The 21,611-nt window shown below is 40.2% G+C and overlaps 1 protein-coding gene across 4 annotated transcripts in view; it reads left to right on the forward strand.

Annotated features, from left to right (window-relative positions):
* LOC309646217 (general transcription factor II-I repeat domain-containing protein 2) overlaps positions 1–21,611 on the forward strand; it is a 54,882-nt gene that overhangs the window by 29,346 nt on the left and 3,925 nt on the right. For 3 of the 4 annotated variants that reach the window (XM_082432306.1, XM_082432305.1, XM_082432308.1), the window contains 9 exons: positions 1,385–1,439; positions 1,753–1,796; positions 5,375–5,452; positions 14,418–14,474; positions 17,036–17,098; positions 18,397–18,474; positions 19,402–19,485; positions 21,038–21,221; positions 21,553–21,581. In XM_082432306.1, coding sequence (XP_082288432.1) covers positions 1,385–1,439; positions 1,753–1,796; positions 5,375–5,452; positions 14,418–14,474; positions 17,036–17,098; positions 18,397–18,474; positions 19,402–19,485; positions 21,038–21,221; positions 21,553–21,581 — 672 coding nt within the window. The remainder of the gene's footprint in view (positions 1–1,384; positions 1,440–1,752; positions 1,797–5,374; positions 5,453–14,417; positions 14,475–17,035; positions 17,099–18,396; positions 18,475–19,401; positions 19,486–21,037; positions 21,222–21,552; positions 21,582–21,611) is intronic. The other variant, XM_082432307.1, reaches the window with a different exon arrangement.

Raw genomic sequence — 21,611 nt, forward strand, 5'->3', positions numbered from 1 at the left:
CTGCTTTTCTTAATTAAAATGCAAGTTTGGCACATTCTAAAGCTTGTTTCTGCTTTGTCTTTCCTGCATTGAGGAGGCCACCTCTGATCCCGGGGCCAGGGGTGGTGGTGATGTTTGCAGGGACTACAGCTCAGGGAAACACACGTAGCCAGCCTGAGAGCCGAGACGCCACCCTCCCGCCAGCTCGCATGCCGGCGAGCTTCTGCGTCCAGCCCTCGCAGGGCAGGAGATCTACCTTGTCCGTGTGCACAGGAGTCTGAGGATGCTGGAGTGACTTCCTGGTCTTTGAGCACCAACCACGGGCCAGGCGTTGTGGGATTCAGGAGTGGTCCGGGCTGTGTGACCGTTCCCGTGCTTCTGAGATACATGGTCTGGGAGAAGGAAAGAGACTGTTCAGAGAACCAGGGGTGACCCGTGGAGGAAATCCCTGAGAGCCCCCGGAAGGGGTTAGAATTGTGTGGTCAGAAGAGCTCCCTGGAGGAGCTGGCCCCCAAGATAAGCAGGATCTCAATAGCTTGGTTCCCCCGGGAAGCCCATTCCATGTGGTCAGGCAGAAAGTTATGTGCAGGGTGTTTGAGACCATGTTTGGGAAACCAGGACCCCTCATAAGCTCCTTTACTGATGAAGGGACCAAAAAAGGAAATAGTAATTTTACCAGGAGCATTTAGAGATCCATCTATGCCCACTTCCTTATTTTCTCAGATTATTATTCTGGATCGTAGTTGGAAACCTTGGGCCATAGCTGTTCATGAAAGACCAAGTCTAAAGAGGGTGTTATGCTGAGCCTATATAGGTACAGAAGCCAGGTGGCAGGGGTGGGTGGAGGGTCCTACTGTCCACATGGCCTACCTCGGGGTACAGAGGGCAATGGGACACTCCTGTGCGTGGGCTACTCACGGAGCAAGTATTTCTGGAGCAGTTGTGAGTTCCTGGGGTCCCCCAGTTCACATTAAAGGAGGGGCTGGAGGGTGAGGGGTGGCAGGTGACCAGGTGACTGTTGTCCCAGGTGGCTTGTATTGTCATTATAGAATCACGGTAATAGCTGCTGACACGTATTTTGTGATAGGCACTGTTCTAAGCACTTTGCATGTATTAATTAATCCTCACCCAACCACCATCTTGAGACGAAGAAACTGAGGCACGAGGAGGCTTAGTAACCTGCCGGAGGTCGCTCGGGCACAGGTCTGCTCCTATTGTGCCCACACAGATGGCCCAGGCCCCGGGGGCTGCTTTGAGTTGGTCTCTCCTCCGCTGCTATTCCATGATGACCTAGAGCCAGGAATTCTGTTCTCTTTGTATTCGCTTTCCCTGTATGTGCCTTTGAATGTTGTCATATTTCAAGGTGCAGACAGGGGCTAGCGTGTGTCTTTTTACTCACGCACAGGTGGGCCTGGGGTGGTAACAGATGCTGAGAGATCAGTGACATCACCAAGTGAAAGGTAAGGGAGAAATAAAAAATTAAGTCCATATCTAACCCAAATGTATTCGTTTTTAGGCTATGGAATGTCTTATTTTGTTACATATTCTTTATTCAAAAGGATGTTTGGGATTATGAGAATATATTCATTGACACCTTTAACTTTCTGAATAATTTGTTACAACATTAAAGTTGAGGTAGCTTTGCATTCAGTTTGATGGGGGGAGGGGAACCTATGATGGTGTGGAGATCTGGGGATTAGATTCAGTGTGTCCAGATGCCTTTGGGCAGTTCTCACCCTGCCCATCTTAACCAGCATTCCCTTCTCCTTTTAGCTGTGCCCCCATCAATGTGAAGACTGAAGCCATGGAAGATTCTGGTATGTACACTGATGCTTGTAGAATCAGGTGTTCAGCAGGTCATTATTTGACTCCTTTCTTTTGTTTTACTTAAAAATGGGACTTTCAGTAAACCAGGAATAGAGGGGAATTTCCTCAACTTGATAAAAAAAAATTTACAAAAAACCTACAGCTAATATCATATTTCATGCTGAGAAACTAGAATCTTTCCCACTAAGATCAGGAACAAGGCAAGGATGTACCGTCTCATCACTCCCTTTCAACATCATACCGAAAGTCCTAGCTAATACAGTAAGACAAGAAAAGGAAATATAAGGTATATGGATTGGGAATGACAAACTAAAACTGTCTTTAATTTGCAGATGATATATTGGTCCATATCTGGGTAGAAAATCCCAAAGAATCAACAAGATAATGGGGATAGGGCACTAATTAACCTCAACGGGGGCCTTATTTGCAGAATAATCATATTTTACTCAAATATCTAGAAAAAAAGCCTTCTAATTCAATAAATATTAGGTACTAAGATGTTATTAAGTAGATATATTTGTAGACAAAGGTATTATTTTAATTATATGGAAATTAGAACTTGACTGCTAAATGAGTAAAAAGTCTTGAATACACATTTGGAATATGAATTTGATTTATGAATAAAGCAGTGTTTTTATTTTCGGACATAGCTTATTTTATTGCTTTCTTACACTCTGTCATTTCTAAATGTTCTACAATAGACGTACATTACTATGACAAAGTATACTGGGAAAAAAAAATCCCTCTTTGACGGTGAGAGTAGTTAACCCCCATCCCTGCTCTCCCACGCCTCAAAAAAAAAAAAAAAATGGCATTAGAAGGAAAAATGTTAAAGGTTAAAAATAGAAAAAAAATGTTTTAACTCAAATGTTTAATCAAGGGATGGAAAAATATTGAAAGCATTAGAAGTAGAAACGTTAGAAAACCTAAAATAAACAAGCACATAAAACTGAAACTCAAACCTCAAAAAGATAAAGATGAACACAAGCTGACTATACGGGGTAAAATGAGAAGTTAATAATGTTTAGAAAAGCAACGTAGAAATAAGAAATAAACAATTCCAAATGTAAAGTTAAAGTTAAATCTGAGATAATGTAAAAGAAAAATATTCAATATTAAGAAAAGATGGAGAGAGAAGGCGAAGAGAGATGTTACCGCCAGTGAAATGGAGGTCAGAGCACGAGTTTTGCTGAAGGTGTCAGGTGTGGTTCATGCTCAGCTGCCTCCCCAGTCCCTTGGGGCAGGAGTAGCCTGAATCCACCCTTGTCATACCCCAGGGTCACTCCTATCCACAGATAAACATGTGCTTGGTAGAAGCTCCACCTTAAATGTCAGCCTGAAAAATAAGAGTGCCTGTCCATTTTAGTTATTCTAGGTAAAACCAACACAAGTCAATGAAAAGGAGCCAAATATTTCAGCCAACAGAATTCAGCTGTGCCGTCTTCATCCCACTTACACATGACATGCCTTACACGCTTGCCCCTTTAATCTTAGCCTTGGGTGCGTTTCCAAGCTCAGATACATTCTGCCTGCATCTCTGTTGGTAACAGAATTTAAAACCCCCAAGCCACAGTCTCCTCTCAGAAACCGGGAAAACAAATGGGGTGGGAGTGAGGGGTTGTCGGCTCTCCCCGGGGGGCCCTTTCAAGGATCCACAGCCCCACCACCTTCCCTTCCCTCCTCACCAGCTATTGGGTGGATGAGTGTCTCCCACCAGCCTTAAAATAGGCCTCTTTTGTTGAGGCCTCTCTTTGGAGATGTGATGCCCTATAAACAAGCTCCCTAATAATGTGACTTTCTACCATGGATTTCATGATACAAATTGCTTCCAGGTGCCTGCAGGCTTCTGTGAGCTGACCATCCATTGGCCTTATTTCCTTTGATGTTTGTGTAGCACTTGCTGCACAGAACGTTTAAATCGTTTTAACTTCTGAATTTCCCCCTCCCCCCTCATATTTTGAGGAAAGGCTGAAGCAATTCTGCATTCTGCACCGTCAGATCTGCTTTCAATTGCCTGCATTGAAAAGAAATTTTTCTTTGACAGCCCAGCTGTCACATATTTATCAAATGTTTGTACTTTAAAGTTTTACTATAAATTACAAAAGTTATACATGTTTTAAATAAAAATTCAGTGTAGTAAGTGGTAATAAGTAGTGTAATAAGTAGTAATAAGTAAAATTCCTCTTCACTCCTCCCCTCTCAAAGCTCCATCTCTCTTAAATCTCACTGCACCTCAAATTCCATCCCCATTTTAAAGGCAACAGCTCTTAACCAACTTGTGGAAATTCTTTCAGATCACTTACAAACATGTAAAGAGCTTGTTTCTTTTTTATGCACAAGGAGACCTCCATTTGTGAGCTCTCCTTTAATCTTTCCATCAGACTACCTTTCTGTCCCACTTCTGAGCAATTTCCTCAACTTAATCTTCCATTTCACCGATATGGCCATCAGCCGTGTCCATTCTGTTCCTCAGTTTAACAAATTTTTCTTTTTGACAGTCACATTCGTTAATACCCAGTCTTACCATCCCTTTGCCAACAGAGCTGTTAAAGGTTTTCAGAAGACCTCCCCCGCCACAACTTGTAAATTAATGCTGAACAGTGAAATCCCAAGCTTGTCACAATTTTTGTTTTTGCTTCTGTTAACTTTCACAGTTAAATTATATGTATACTTCAGTATCAGTTATCTATTGCAGTATAAAAGAGCACCCAAGAACTTAGTGGCTTCAAACTATAATTTAGTCTTTCTTACAATTCTGTGTGTTGGCCAGGCCGTCCTTCTGGTCTGGGCTGGCCTCACTCCTGGGGCCCAGGCCTCAGCTGCCAGAGTTGGGCCTCCCTCTCCTCTTGGTCTCACATCCTCCAGGCTCATTCACATGGCAACTCTGTTCCAAAAACAGCAGACGCTGATGCACAAGCACTTTTCAAGCCTCTGCCTACATCCCACTGGCCAAAGCAAGTCACGTGGCCAGGCCCAGATTCAAAAGGTGGAGTAGTTTTCCACTTCTAGAAAATAGGAGTGGGAAAGTTACATTGCAAACAGGTGTATATACTGGGATGGAAGACATTTGTGGCCAGTTTTTGCCATCTACTGCACCTTTCCCTGATAAAGCCTTTTGGTTTAACCAATGTAGTTTCCCCAGGTTTTGAAATTCATTTTGTTGTAGTAAGTAAATTAAGATGATCTGTGCCAATTTGGGCCCCATTACAGCAGAATATTTGCAATATTGATATTGCATATAAATGCACGTACATATTCATCCATCTTGAAAAGGAAAATTTCCCCGAACCGGGAATTAGACCTCTTTCTCCTTCCCTTCTTTTCCTCCTTCCTTCCATCCATCTCTCCTCCCTTCCTTCTTTGCTTTATGTTGTTTTATTGTTATTTTATATTTATATTTTTATATGGATAAACCATTCGTTCCTAGTGCATGAGCTACAAGTTCTTTTGCTGATTGCAGTGTTGCTGTGTTAATCCAAACAGAACCTGGAAGATATACTAGCCAGTCATATCTCTGTTCGTGAGTCTAGCCTAACACATAATTTTATAATTTCCATTGCATTCAAAGGCATTTCACCGAAAGCAACAGTTATGTCAGTCAAGAAAGAATCAGAAGATCCTAATTACTATGAATATAGTATGCAAGGTAATACCATTTTATAATAATTTTCTTCTTTAGAAGTTATCTGTGATGGAAACTTTTAATTAGCACCCATCTGAGAAACAGGAAAAGAGTCGTAAAGATCCATGTACATTTACCCAGGATCTAGCACGGTGCCATTAGGGTAAACAATTTTATAGTCATAAAATAGATTGTATTAATATTTAGCCTGAATCCACATGATTCTAGGCATCCGTGAATGTAAAGACATTTCAGGCTGCGTTTTACTAGAGTTTGTCTATTAAATATTATTTTGTATGTTCTAAAATATTCCCACCTTGATTGTCTTCTGTCCAGTCTGTCCCCTAGGTTGCTGAGAAAATAGTAAGTGTTAAAAGAGATGGAGATGAGTTAAGAAATTCAAGTGCCTTTTCTTAATAGTTGTTTCATTGACAGCATACAAGTTCAACGGGGAGAAGACAATTGTTGCCAAATACACAAACTTTCCAAACATGGCACAGGCGGGTGCTATGTGCAGTTGGGTGGCTTGGTTCTCTACCCAAAGACCAAAATCCCGCTGGACCCCAGCGTGATGTCGGTTTGACGATATGGTACCATCATGTCTCTGTGACTGCCTTACGGTGTTCAGATTCTTTCTCCATCTTCCAGCTCCACTGGGAATGGAGACAGAGTGCAGGACGATTTGCAGTCACATCCTCAAACATTATCAGATCGGAAATGTTTCCTACAAAATCTTAACTTTGAAAATTTTCCTGCAGCATTACATAGCTCTGAAACTTTCACTAAAAAAATTGTTTCAAAAAATCTAAAGGCAGAGACCAGTGGAAGTTCTGTTGTAATTGCTCTGTCCTGGGCCAACCCCACCCCACCCAACCCCTCCCTCGTCCGCCCCCGCCCTGGCCTGTCCCTTGTGACCAGTCTCCTTCCCTCTGGGCAGAGGATCTCTTTTCAATCCATCCCACACACCCCACCCCAATCACATGTTCTTTGAAAACTGGGATCTCTCCCCCACTCACACTGCCTGTGGCTCCGCACCACCCGTAAAGTCCCAGTTTCCTTCCACGTTCCTCCTGCCCTTTCTGGTCTCCCCTCCTATTTCATCTGCCTCCGCAGCCATCACCCTCCCTGGGCTCTTCAGACACACAGCTCGGTCTGTGATTCCTTGAAAGTGCCCTGAATCCGCCTTCCCCGGGGCTTTTCTATAAGCTGATCCCTCCCTGTGACTCCCTTCCTACCCTGCAGACCACTGAGGAGTTCCCCCGCTTCTTTCTGGGGCACAGTCAGAATCTCAACTCCTGCAGGGGGCTTCCAGCGTTTAGTGTGACCTGCCGTGTGCTATCTATGCTTTTGCCAGGCCTCCCTCAGCTAGTGGCAGGAAACACAGCATCTTACTCCTGCCCTGGAGCCCCAAGCCCGGGCTTTCTACATACTGAGCACTCAGATGTGCTTGCTGAGTTGAATGTGACCCTCATGAAGAATCAGTGTCACATTTGTTTCTAAATTACTGTTGTTTTGAACAAACTACTTTTTTTTAAAATTTATTTATTTATTTATTTATTAGCACCGTTAATTATTATTTATTTATTTATTTATTTTTGGGGCTGTGTTGGGTCTTCGTTTCTGTGCGAGGGCTTTCTCTAGCTGCGGCAAGCGGGGGCCACTCTTCATCGCGGTGCGCGGGCCTCTCACTATCGCGGCCTCTCTGAACAAACTACTTTTAATTAAATTACGTCTTGGCTCCCAAGAATATATTTTTGAACTTAAATGACCTTGGTGTTGATCAAATCGTGTACAGTCAGGGATAGGATACTTACAGATTCTGCTCCAAAAGTCATCAGTGGAATGAACAAGTTAGATGTACCTGCAATCGTTCTATTTTAATTTTTCAGAAAGAAGTACGTTATTTGAAGAAAAACATTTACGTTAAATGTGTGAATTTATAATCTTTCTCCTGCTTGGCTTGGAAATGACAGAACTATTCAAGAGATCTTTGTCGAACAGCTTCCTTCTTGATGCCAAAAAGTTCCAAGTTGCCTAACATCATGGACTATATTCCATAGCACTGAATGATTTTGTAACCATTTAGGTTAAATACTCACATGCTGAAGTACTGATGTCTATATCCTTTAAGTAAGGGAGATATTTTTAAATCCAAAAAGACAATCAGTGTGACCTGCTCAGAATGGCGACTGGCCCTTGGGGAGCCCCCAGCGAACACGGCCCCACCAGTGCTCAGAAGCTACCCCCACCAGGACCTCATGATCCATCTGCAACACAGATCTCTCAGAAGACCTCCGACACACATTTACATGTGCACACATAACATCTTGGCCCACGGAAGTCCCATAGGTCTTTTACATACGCAGGGACCCCATCTCCAGGGTCCCCAGAAATGAAGAATGCACAGTACAAGCTGTGCTGAGATATAGTGCACCCAGGCTTCCTTGATGCTGATGGATGTCAGAGCATCAGTACCATTCTATTTTCTTCCTGGCTGACTGCATGATATGGGAGAGAAGCCTTCCAGGCCCAAGGGAACATGGATACAAAAGCCCAAAATCAAGGAATTAACATAGTCTTTCTTGAATCACACCACTCCGACACTGACTCTTCTGCTTCCCTTTTTCACATTTAAATACCCCGTACATCGATTACATGGAGCCCAGCTGGATAATGCAAGATAATCTTTTCTGAAGGTTAGCAATGAGCACACTTAATCCCATCTGCAACCTAATTGCCCCTTGCCATGTAACATAACCTGTTCACAGGTTTTTGGATATCTTCGGGGGGGGGGGGGGCGGGGGGCATCTGCCTATTGCAAACACTAAACAATTACATGCCAACAAATCGAGTAACCTAGATGAAATGGACAAACTACTGAAACTGACTAAGGATAAAACACAAAATTTGAATAGTCATATAACAAGAATTTGAATTAGTAATTCAAAAACTTCCTACAAACAAAAGCCCAGGACCAGATGCCTTCACTGGTGAATTCTACCAAGTGTTTAAAGTCCTTCATGGGACTTCCCTGGTGGCACAGTGGTTAAGATTCCGCCTGCCAATGCAGGGGACACGGGTTCGATCCCTGGTCTGGGAAAATCCCACACACCGTGGAGCAAATAAGGCTGTGCACCACAACTACTGAGCCTGCGCTCTAGAGCCTGCGAGCCACAACTACTAAGCGTGCATGCCACAACTACTGAAGCCTGTGCGCCTAGAGCCCGTGCTCTGCAACAAGAGAAGCCACCCCAATGAGAAGCCCGTGCACCACAACAAAGAGTAGACCCTGCTCACCGCAACTAGAGAAAGCCCACATGCAGCAACGAAGACCCAACATAGCCAAAAAATAATAATAAATTTTTAAAAATAACAAATAAAAAAATAATAAAGTCCTTCACAAACTCTTACAAAAAATAGAGGAGGGAACACTTCTAAACTCATTCTGTTAGGCCAGTATCATCCTGATACCAAAACCAGACAAAAACAACACAAGAAAACTACAGAAAAATATCGCTTATTCATAGACGTACAAAATTTTTCAATAAAATGCTAGCAAATGAATCCAGGAACATATAAAAAGGATTATACATCATGACTGTTGGGCTGCACCCCACAGGCCTGCAAGCCCTGTAGTTGCCCAGCCTCGAGACCAAAGAAAGCCCAGCGACAGAGACATCAGTGGCTTATTGGACAGGGGGATCTTACACATCTGAAGCAAAGTCCTGGAGCAACACCCCACCGTGCAGCAAACAGTAGGCAGCACGTAACAGTAACCCTCACTACTTGGAGGAGAAGGACGCTACCATTTATAGAGGGAATCGACATCAGGTTGGCTCATCAGTAACCAGGAAACCAGCGCTGGGGCAGGGGGCAATCATGTAGGCAGTTACTAATTAAGCCCTATAATTAAAAGGATTGGGTAGTCATGTGAGTGAAGCAGGGACTGGTCGAGCTGGGGATGTACAGAGAACAGGAGAACAGCCATCTTGAATGGCCTGACCCTACAATGACCAAGTGGGATTGATCCTAGGAAGGAAAGATTAGTTCAACATATGGAAATCAATCAGTGGAATAACAACATAATGAATAAAGGACAAGACCCACACGATTATGCCCATCGATGTAGGAAAAAGGCATTTGACAAAATCTAATACCCTTTCGTGATTAAAAAAAAGAACACTCAAATTAGGAATCCAAGGGAACTTTCTCAACATAATTAAGAGCATCTACAGAAAACCTATATAACTCATGTCATACTTATAAGACTGAAGGCTTTCCCCCTAAGACCAGGAACAAGACAAGGACGTCTGTTCTTGCCACTTCTTTTCAACACTGTACTGGAGGTCCTAGGCAGGGCAATTAGGTAAGATAAAAAAAAGGCATCCAGATTGGAAAGGAAGATGTAAAACTATTTCTGTTTGCAGATGACATGATCTTGTATATAGAAAATCCCAAGGAATACACACACAAATTAGAGCTAATAAGTTTAGCAAGGTTGCAGGATACAAGGTCAATATACAAAAATCAGTTGTATATCCATATGTTAGCAATGAACAATCAAAAACTGAAATTTAAAAAAATTCCATTTACCACAGCATCAAAAAGAATGCAATACTTAGGAATAAATTTAACCAAAGAAGTGTAAGACTTGTACACTAAAAACTACACAACTGGGACTTTCCTCGTGGTCCAGTGGCTAAGACTCCATGCTCCCAATCCAGGGGGCCCGGGTTCAATCCCTGGTCAGGGAACTAGATCCCACATGCTGCAACTAAGAGTTCGCATGCCACAGCTAAAGATCCCGCATGCCGCAACAAAGACCCAGTGCAGCCAAGTAAATAAATAAATATTTTTTAAAAAGTGGCTGCACTATTTTATAAAACAAACAAACAAAAACAAAAAACTACAAAACAGTGTTGAAAGAAATTAAAGAAGAACTAAATAAATGGAAAGACATCCTGTGTTCATGGATTGGAAAACTTTCCTACGATTTATATGGAAATGCAAGGGACCCTGAAGAGCCAAAACAATCTTGAAAAAGAACAAAGTTGGAAGATGTGTACTTCCTGATTTCAAAACCTACTACAAAGCTGTCATTATCAGTATTCCGTGGTACTGGCATGAGGATAGACATATGAATCAATGGAATAGAATGGAGAGTACAGAAATAAACCAATATTTTTATAGTCAGTTGATTTTCAACAAGAGTGCCCAAGACTAGTCAATGGGGAAAGAATAGTCTTTTCAAAAAATGGTGCTGGAACAACTGGATATCCACCTGCAAAAAGATCAGTTTGGACCTCTACCTCACACCATATAAAAAAAGATGAACTCAGGACTTCCCTGGTGGCGCAGTGGTTGGGAATCCACCTGCCAATGCAGGGGACATGGGCTCGAGCCCTGGTCCAGGAAGATCCCACATGCTGCAGAGCAACTAAGCCCGTGTGCCAAAACTACTGAGCCGGTGCTCTAGAGCCCACGAGCCACAACTACTGAAACCCAGGCGCCACAACTACTGAGGCCCGTGTGCCTAGAGCCTGTGCGCTGCAACAAAAGAGGCCACTGCAATGAGAAGCATGCGCACTGCAACAAAGAGTGGCCCCCGCTCGCCACAACTAGAGAAAGCCTGCATGCAGCAACGAGGACCCAACGCAGGCAAAAATAAATAAATAAATAAATAAATTTTTTTTTTTAAAAAAGGCAGACAGTAGCAAGTGTTGGTGAAGATGCAGAGAAATTAGAATCCTCATACATTGCTGCTGGGAATGTAAAATGGTACCGCTCCTTTTCAGAATAGTTTGGCAGTTCCTCAAAATGCTAAATGAGGAGCATATGACCCAGCAATTCCACTCTTAGATATATATCCAATTCTACATTTTCCCGAGAGAAAATATATGTCCACACAAAATTTAGACATTATTCTTAATAGCCAAAAGGCGGACACAACCCAAGTATCCATAAGCTGATGAATGGAGAAACAAAATGTGGTCTATCCATACAACGGAATATTATTCAGCCATTAAAAATAATGAAGTACTGATACACACTGTAACATGAATGAACCTTGAATACATAATGCTGAGTGAAAGAAGCCAGACACAAAAAGGTACATATTGTATGATTCCATTTATATGAAATATCCAGAATAGGCAAATCCATAGAGACAGAAAGTCCATTAGTGGTTACAGAGTCTGAAGAGAGAAGGGAGTGAGGAATGACCCCCAGTGGGCACAGGGATTCTTTTGGGGGTGATGAAAATGTTCTAGAAATAATGATGATGGTTGTACTACTTTGTGAATATATGGAAAACCACTGAACTGTACACTTTAAAAGGATGAATTTTATGGTATGTGAATTATATCTCAGTTTTTAGAAAGCAAATTCAATGTAAGATTAGCCTGTATAATCTGTATAAATAATCTGTATAAAATAAAATTTGTGATTAATTTTGACTTTTGACTTGAAAGCACTGATTATCAGATCGCTTTGAACACATTTGATACCCATTCAGTACATAGGATTTTTGCTGTCAAAACTCTAGACCAGGAGTATTTTTGCTGTACCTGTGAATAAATTTACCTGAGAGCCCTTGTCCTCTTGGTAAATTGATACTGGTCATCTTATCACTCATTTCCTTTTTAAAAAATTATTATTGTGGGAATTCCCTGGCGGTCCAGTGGTTGGGACCCGGTGCTCTCACTGGCGAGGCCCTGCATTCGATCCCTGGTTAGGGAATGAAGATCCCACAATCCATACGGCGCAGCCAAAAAAAAAAAAATATTATTGTGGTAGAATATATGTAACATAAAATTTGCAATTTTAACCATTTTTAAATGCACAGGTCAGTGACATCAAGTACATTCACAGTGTTGCGTGACCATTACCACCATCCATCTCCAGAACTTTTTCATCATCACAAACAGAAACTGTCCCCACTAAGCAATAACTCCCCATTCCCTTCCTCTTAGCCCCTGGCAACCCCCATTCTACTTTCTGTCTCTATGAATTTGCCTATTCTTGGCGCCTCATATAACGAATCAGACAGTATTTATCCTTTTGTGACTGGATTATTTCACTAGGTGTAATGTCTTCAAGTTTCTTCCATGTTGTAGCAGGTGTCAGAATTTCATTGCCATTCACTTATTTGTAATTTTGCCTTTTTTCTTTATGGAGTGGCTATGAATCCATATCTCTAACCCAAATTTGATGATGAAATTTGTGCTCCAAAGCAGGTCCTTCAAAAAATGATCCTTCAAAAAATTCCTCATTTGAAGTATTTCAAAGGTCTGTTCCTCCATGCCCACTTTCCAGAGCATGTCAGTATTTTAAGTTTATCTACACTGAATTTACTGTGTGTGATATTTAGTTCTGGGGTTTTTTGTTTTGTTCTGTTTTTTTACTTTTTGGAATGGAAGAGGAGGAAAAGAAATGCATTGGCCTACTTGTAGGGCTTTTTTTTTTTTAATGTAAACTTGATCTTGCTTAGGCTTGAACCTAACACGATGCAATTTGTTTTTGTTTTTGTTTTTTTAAATTACCTCAACTTCTGTTTGGTAAAGTCATGTAATGAGATTCAACATGGGTGTGTGACTTGCTTTTTGTATGTAAGTGATTTGATCTTTGTCACATTTGTGACTGTGTGTTACACAGCCTGACCAGTTTGATGATGCAACGTTGAAATTGCATCGTTTTCTAGAAATGAACCAAAGATGGCCTCTGTATATTGGCCCCTAGGTGGTTAATTTTTTCACAGCAGGATGAGACCTGTCAACTCAAAATCCTGCCAGCCCCAAATTCCGGGTGCCTGTGTATGTGATACGCTGAGAAGGACACACCGTCATCTAGGCAGTGTTCTGGCTGAGAATGCAAGACCTGAGTCTTACCATGAGGAAACGTCAGACAAACTCAAAATGAGGAACATTCTAGTGGGGAGGGGAAGGGGGGGACGGCGGTGACTCAAATCTTCAGAAATGGCAATGCCATGAAAAACGAAGATAGACTATGGAACCATTCAAAATTAAAGGAGACGTGACAGCTAAAAACAAGACCTGACCCCCCAAACTGGATCCCGTACTGAAAGGGAAAGGCTATAATGAACATTTGGTCAACTGACAAAGTTGGAAAATGAATGGTAGAATAGATAAAATTGTCTCACATGTTAAATTCTGTGAGTTTATAACTATACTGTGATGGTATAAGAGAATATCCCTATTCTAAGGAAATAGTCACGGAAATGTTCAGAGATAAAGATCCATAATGTATGTACCTTTCCCTCAAATGCTTCAGGAAAAAAAGTGTGTGTATATACATCTATCTCTGTATATAGACTGGGGGCGGGGGGAGGGAGAGACAAAGATTACCAACAAACAGGGTAAATTGTTAACATCATGTTATCTGAGTAAAGGGTAGATGGATCTTCTTTGTACTATTTTATTTTTGCAACTTTTCTGTGTTTAAAACTATTTCCAACTATAAAGTTTTTTTTAAGAAAAGACATTCATGAGACAATTGAGGAAATTTGAACAATGCCTAGCTAAGAGATGATGATAAAGAACAATTGTTCATTTGTAGGGGTCATTGCAATATCATGGTAATGCTAAAGGAAGAGACTTTACTTATGTACTTGCCTGTAGTTATGCAGTATTTGCACACTGAATTCTGGGATTTACTTTAAACTACCAGTGCAGGGTGGGGTGGGCACGGATAAAACGGGATGACGTGAGTTGATGACTGTTGGCGCTGAGGGACGGGCACATGGCTTCATGATGCCATCTCTCTGCTTTTCTGTGTTTGAAATTTTTCCAAAGCACAGATAAAAACAAAAACAAAGGAAAAAACGTAAAGAAAGGATCGTTTGTGTGAATTTGATATTAGGGAGTCGAAGTATTGCATGTATATTCCTGTGCGGGTCTTGAATTATTTGCATTGTTTTTAAATGATTTCTTTTTTAAAATTTGTACTTCTGCCTTGTTTGCTTTCCTTTCAGAGAACCATCATTCTTCTGCCAGCACTGAAGTAATAGAAATGGAATTACCAGTGGAAGGTTAGAAAAATGAGGCACTTTCTCTCTCTCTCTCTCTTTTTTTTTTTTTTTTTTTTTTTAGTTTACAGTATTTTGAAGAGAATACACTCTTTTAAACACACATGTTTGAAAATACAGACGACAACATGCCTTCTTAGAGAACTGGCCGAGTCCTCATCCTAAGATGTAATATTAAGAACTCTGTCACTCTTACTCTTTTGATTTGTAAATGATTCTACTTTAAATGCCTGGCTATAAAGGTTAAGTGGTAAGAAAACTTTGCCCTGATGCCATTTGTTACTTTATTTCATTTTGTCTTCTTGATGGGCATGCCAAAATCTTTTGAGCAAAGTTGAATAGAATTTTAGGAAATTCTTGAATTAGAGGTAAAACTTGATATATACTTCCCTCCATTCGTGTATAAATCCTGAGTATCATATTTAAGGCCTAAACTCTTAAAGTGGTTTATATAAGATAAAATTAATAAAGGAGATTTCCTCTGCAAACATAGAGGTATGAATGTCTTTGTCAGTTTACAGGCAAGTTGATCTTGTTTTTAGGGGTTGTACATCTGTCTCAGTACCAAAATGATTTGTGTTTTTCTTTTACATCAAAAACTTTCTCCAAGGAGCAGAGTTGCAGTCATTTTCGATAGCTTCCCTGATTTAGGGAGTCTGGAGTTTTTTGTTGTAGAGGATGGTTCCAATGGCCCCCTGAGCAATTTGTCTAAGTCTCTGACCGAGAAGAATTTTGGTAGATTTTGCCAGAGAACATACTATGATAGAGTCCAGTCTTAGAATTGTTCATTCACTCATAAAATTAGTCATTTTGAACTTCATTGCTTTAGAACCAAGAAGACAAGCGGACTCTGTCATTATTTAACTCCTGTTTATTTTTCTAAATTATGTATTTTCATTGTGGTTAAAAAAAACCACATAACAGAAAATTTACCATCTTAACCACTGTGAAGTGTGCAGTTTGGTAGTGGTGAGTGTATTTACATTGTTGGGAAGAAGATCTCCAGAACTTTTCATCTTGCAAATCTATCCCCATTAAACAACAACTCCCCCATTTTCCCTCCTGGCAACCCCTATTCTACTTTCTGTCTCTATGAATTTGACTACTTTAGGTATCTCATATAAGCGGAATCCTGCGGTATTTGCCTTTTTGTGACTGGCTTATTTCACTGAGCATAATGCTCTCAGGGTTCATCCATATTGTAGCGTGTGTCAGGATTCTTCCATTAATTTTTTGTTTCTTTTCTTTAACTCAGTCTCTGACCTTCTCTGGATGTAAAGGAGGACAATTATTTTGAATTGAGTTTAAATCTATTCCTCCCTTATGTCATTTTACTTGCCTTTGTAAAAGCCTGTTAAGGTATTGTTTGGTCATTTTTTAAATGGATGGATAGTACAATATTTGGAAAGAAGAAGACCTGTGTAGGAGTCAGTTGTAGAACTGGTGCTGAATTAGAATCAGAAAGATTTCATGGGATGTTGGCCCTCGAAATAGTTCATTTCTAAACAGATTTTTTATTATCGTGATATAGTGGGAAGCCCATTTACAATAGAGCTGAATTTGTTTGATTTTTTAAACCTTTTTATTTTATGTCAGTCCTTTTATTTTTTTATAATTTATTTATTTAGCTGGGGCAGGGAGGGGCCACACTGCACAGCCTGTGGGATTTCAGTTCCCCAACCAGAGATTGAACCCCAGGCCACAGCAGTGAGAGCCCAGAATTCTAACCACGAGGCCACCAGGGAACTCCCTAAAACCTTTTTATTTTAAAATAATTATAGATTCACAAGAAGCTGCAAGAATAGTACAGAGCAGTCCAATGTACCTTCACCTGTTTTTCCCCAAAGGTTACATCCTACGTAACGATAGTACAATATCAAAACAGTTTTGCATTCTAGTCTTTCTTCTTTTGCTAACAATTAATGTAAGATTTGACAAATCTTTCTAAAATGAGCTAGAGTTAGGCGAGATAAGCTAGCCAGGCTTTTGTCTATATGTAGAACTTAATGGATATGTCATAATTCTCATCCACCAGAAAACTCAATTAGGTACTTTAGGTACCTCATATAAGTGAAATCATATGATATTTGCTTTTTTGTGACTGGCTTATTTCACTGAGCATGTATATGTCATGTACATTACATGCATCCATGTAATAATAGACCATGAATCACCTGGGGGCTGCTGGCAGGATAAGAAAGGAGCAAATGGCTTTTTTTTAATCCTAGTAATTCCCGATGACAACCAGAAAACACTATGACCAGATGTATTCCATTAGCTCAAATAGAAGGATAGTCTGTGTCCATTACTGCGGGTAACTTCACATTATTTGATAATATCTGAAAGTTCCTTATCTCCTCTTATCCCTTATAAGATTATCCTTTATTACCCTATTATCCTTTTTAAAATTAAAATTACCTTTATGTTTATACCTCTATGTTTAGTAAATATAAAATGTATTTAAAATGCCAGGATAAGCGACTTTTTGGGTATGGGAGCAGTAAAATGTTGGAATGTGAGAATACATAAACAATGAATGTCATTTTAGAAATTTTTTTTTCAAGATTCTACTCAGCTTGTCCCTTCAGAAATGAGTGAAGACCCTGAAGCTGAGGTGAAAATTGAAGGTTGGTTGCCAAAAACCTTGCCACATTCGCACGGCTAAGTACAGTTTTCATTTTTTCTGAAAGGGGAAAGATTGAACTCAATGTGTGTGTACCTATGACCAGAGCAGCCCATATTCCCATCAGGTACCCAGTGCTCTAGGCTTGTCAGACAACAGAATTAGGCTGTGCAAATTAGCCCTGGCCAGAGTAGGGCCAAACTGTGCTTGGTCCAGTGAGGAAAGAATGAAGCCCGAAGGAGGGGAATGAAGTGGGGAGGGGGAAACTGAAAGGGGGAGGGGAGAGGGAGAGAATGAAGAGGGGGAGGATGAAGAGGGAGGGGGAAATGAAGGGGGCAGGGAGGGAAGAATGAAGGCGGGGAGAATGAAGGGGGGAGAGGGGAAGAATGATGGTGTGTCTCCTTGTGTCCCTTTGAGGTCTTGCTCTTCAGATGCAGAATCTCAAACACCCAAATGGTTGATCTTTCACAGAACACAGGGATTGAACTTTGAGTCCCTCAGAAAGGACTAGACAGGCTCATTTACATTTCTCATATAGAACTTAAGTGAGCGTTGTGTGTATCATTTGACCAGAAATCATGATAACGTCAACTGTGCTTTTACTATTTAACCCCACCTGAGCCTTTCCTTGACTGTCTGTTATCTCATTTCTCATAGGACATCTGCTTCCTAAGTGTCCTCTTGGACACATTCGTATGTCTTCTTTCCTATCCCCCACCTTTAAACTGAGAATAACAACAAAGGAAATTTTTTTTTCTTTTTTCTTTTTTTTTTTGGCTGAGTGGCATGCAGGATCTTAGTTCCCTGACCAGGGATCCAACCCATGCCCCCTGCACTGGGAGCTTAGAGTCTTAACCACTGGACTGTCAGGGAAGTCCCAGGAAATATATTTTTAAACACGCTTCTTTTTAAATCAAATTAGACTGACTGAAGTATCAGGGGCTAGGAACTAAATAAAAGCCCTGGTGCCCTTTCTCCTTTGACATGGACATTAAACTACAGAGACTCAAACATCAATTATTGCCAAGCCAGCTTGTTATTCTACAGCTAAATGTTCTCTGGAGTTTTAAAACTTTAGCCTGGCCTTCTTTTTTTTTTTTGGCCACGCCTCCTCTCTTGCAGAATCTTAGTTCCCCAACCAGGGATTAAACCCAGGCCCTGGCAGTGAAAGCACCAAGTCCTAGTCACTGGACCGCCAGGGAATTCCCTAGTCTGGCCTTCTGATCAAAGTGGCAATTTGATAGTTTTAGAGGAGAAGTAAACTAATTTTCTATAAGTTCTAAATTTCATTTTCTGTTTAAGGAAACACCAATTCATCCAATATTACAAATTCTGCAGCAGGTGTTGAAGATCTTAACATCGTTCAGGTGACGATTCCAGGTATGGAATTCTATCTGACTTTATCATAATTTAGATTATGTTTTTCATTTTGTTATATTTTAACCACTTTATGACATGGGTTAGTCTCTTGGAGCTATTTTTTTGCTAAGTTCACCCTGTCAACTAAGGAAAGACAATTCAGGAATATAAAATATGACGCCAATTGCCACACACTGAATATCTTGCTATATCATACATTGTTTATCAGATATATTGCTTCTCACAGCCCTGCCCTGGTGCATTACCTGGAAAATACCCCTTAGGGCAGCCAGCTCCAAGCACTGGCTACCATTGGATTGGAACTGGCCACAGAGGTGAAATGTATTTGCTGCCCATCAATTAATCTTCTTTTCTGAATAGGTGTATATAAAACATATCTGGAGAGATACAAAATAATCTAATAGCATATATCCTCCAAAGAAGGAAACTTGAAAGCTAAGATAGGGATGGAAGAGAGACATTTCATGATTTACTGTTTTATATCATTTGAATTTTGAACCACATAATCGCTTTTAGTTATTCAAAATTAAATAGAATAAAAATTTCAAGTATTAAAAAATTTCCCCCCCTAATCCTAGCACATACATCTTATTCATTTTACTTGCTATGTTGCACTGGCTAGGATCTCTATTATAATGTTGAAGAGTAGGGGTGAAAGTGGACATCCTTATCTTGCATGATATTGAAAATGTTCTCTAAAGCAGTATGTCTTATATTTACATAGAGTCATAATTTGGAAAATTCTCTGTCATCTATAATGCCTTAAATTTACAAATTTCCAAAATGCTTAATTATTGCTAAAACTAAACTGAATGATAAGCCAGGTAAAGTGCTTTCACACGTGCTAACAGGTGTTTCCTCCAACAGCTTTTCTGGGGAGCAAATACATGAATAAACCTGGTTTACTTGTTTTTTTAATTTTTTTAGATAATGAGAAGGAAAGATTATCAAGCATTGAAAAAATAAAACAACTAAGAGAACAAGTCAATGACCTCTTTAGCCGAAAATTTGGTACGTTTTTATATCGTTACATAACCAAATTTTATACATTTGAAATATTTCCTTCTAATTGATTACTTTATCTAAGAAATTGATCTTTCTGTGAAGGAGCTGTGATCAAAATTAGTGTGTATTTTTACTGAAGAAGAACTTTTACATGGAAACACTAATTTCATAATAATAATAGCTGTCTTTTGGCCAATAGGCACATGAAAAGATGCTCAACATTGCTAATTATTAGAGAAATGCAAATCAAAACCACAGTGAGGTACCACCTCACACCAGTCAGAATGGCCATCATTAAAAAGTCTACAAATAATAAATGCTAGAGAGGGTGTGGAGAAAAGGGAACCTTTCTACATTGTTGGTGGGAATGTAAGTTGGTGCAGCCACTATGGAGGACAGTATGGGGGTTCCCTAGAAAACTAAAAATAGAACTACCATATGATCATGCAATCCCACTCCTGGGCAAATATCCAGACAAAACTATAATTCAAAAAGATATATGCACCCCTATGTTCATAGCACCACTATTCACAACAGCCAAGACATGGAAACAACCTAAATGTCCATCGACAGATGAATGGATAAAGAAGATGTGGTGTATATATATATATATATATATATATATATATATATATATATAATGGAATACTACTCAGCCATAAGAAAGAATGAAATAATGCCATTTGCAGCAATATGGATGCAACTAGAGATTATCATACTAAGTGAAGTAAGTCAGAAAGAGAAAGACAAATACTATATGATATCACTTATGTGGAATCTAAAATATGACACAAATGAACCTATCTACGAAACAGAAACAGAATTACGGACATAGAGAACAGACTGATGGTTGCCAAGGGGGAGGGGGTTGGGGGAGTGATGGAGTGGGAGTTTGGGGTTAGCAGATGTAAGCTTTTATATATAGAATGGATTAACAAGGTCCTACTGTATAGCACAGAGAATTATATTCAATATCCTATGATAAACCATAATGGAAAAGAATATTAAAAAAAGAATGTATATATATGTATAACTGAATCACTTTGCTGTACAGCAGAAATTAACACGACATTGTAAATCAACTATACTTCAATAAAAAAAATTTTTAAATAGCTATCTTTATCAAATTATGTTGTACACCCAAAACTAATACAATGTTATATGTCAATTATATCTCAATTAAAAATAAATTTAAAATATTTTTAAAATAATTATAATAGCTATCTTTCACTTACTGACTTTTTACCATAGCTGAGTATTGTTTTTAGTGTTTGACATGTGATTAATCATTTAATCCTCACAAAACCCTTTTCAGGTAGATACTATGATAATGCCTATTTCATGGGTAGAGAAACAGTCTGCTACACTACCTGTTACCAATTTCAAAATCAATAAAATTATTCATACACCCTAGCATGGCTGGAAAATAAAGTAATGGCTGATCACCAATGTTGTTACTTGATGCGATTAATTTTAAAATCTTGACGTTAAAGATAAAGCACGGTTTGGGAAAAGCAAGTGACACACAACTGGTTTTACACTCTTTGTATCATCACAGGTGAAGCAATTGGAGTGGATTTCCCTGTGAAAGTTCCCTACAGGAAGATCACCTTCAACCCTGGCTGTGTGGTCATTGACGGCATGCCCCCGGGGGTGGTATTCAAAGCCCCTGGCTACCTGGAAATCAGCTCCATGAGAAGGATCTTGGATGCCGCAGAATTTATCAAATTCACAGTCATCAGGTACGTGAGAGTCCCCTGCCTGGTCAGGAGAATGAGCTGCAGATCGTAACTTGCTCGAGGTGGAGCAGCTGGGGGGCACAGGGATTCTCACCCCAGGACGTGGGCGGTGGGTCCCTGCAGTCAAGTGCTATGTCATGCTGCCTGTCATACTCAGTTCATCGTATTCTGCTTCTGGGAGCTGTGTGTCCTCGCTCCCGTTTCTTGGTGATCATGGGCAGCCTGTTTTAGTTTAGCCTCGCACTGACACTCACAAAATTTGTCAAATAGAACTAAGTGGACAAGAGAGGAAAAGTGACCTCTGTTGCACTCACCAATGTCTCTTTCTCTTCAGACCACTTCCCGGCCTCGAACTCAGCAATGGTGAGTATCCTGGGGGAGAGAAGATGGTCC

The sequence above is a fragment of the Balaenoptera physalus genome, assembly GCF_965194825.1.
Source record: "Balaenoptera physalus genome assembly, chromosome: 16".
Lineage (NCBI taxonomy): Eukaryota > Metazoa > Chordata > Mammalia > Artiodactyla > Balaenopteridae > Balaenoptera > Balaenoptera physalus.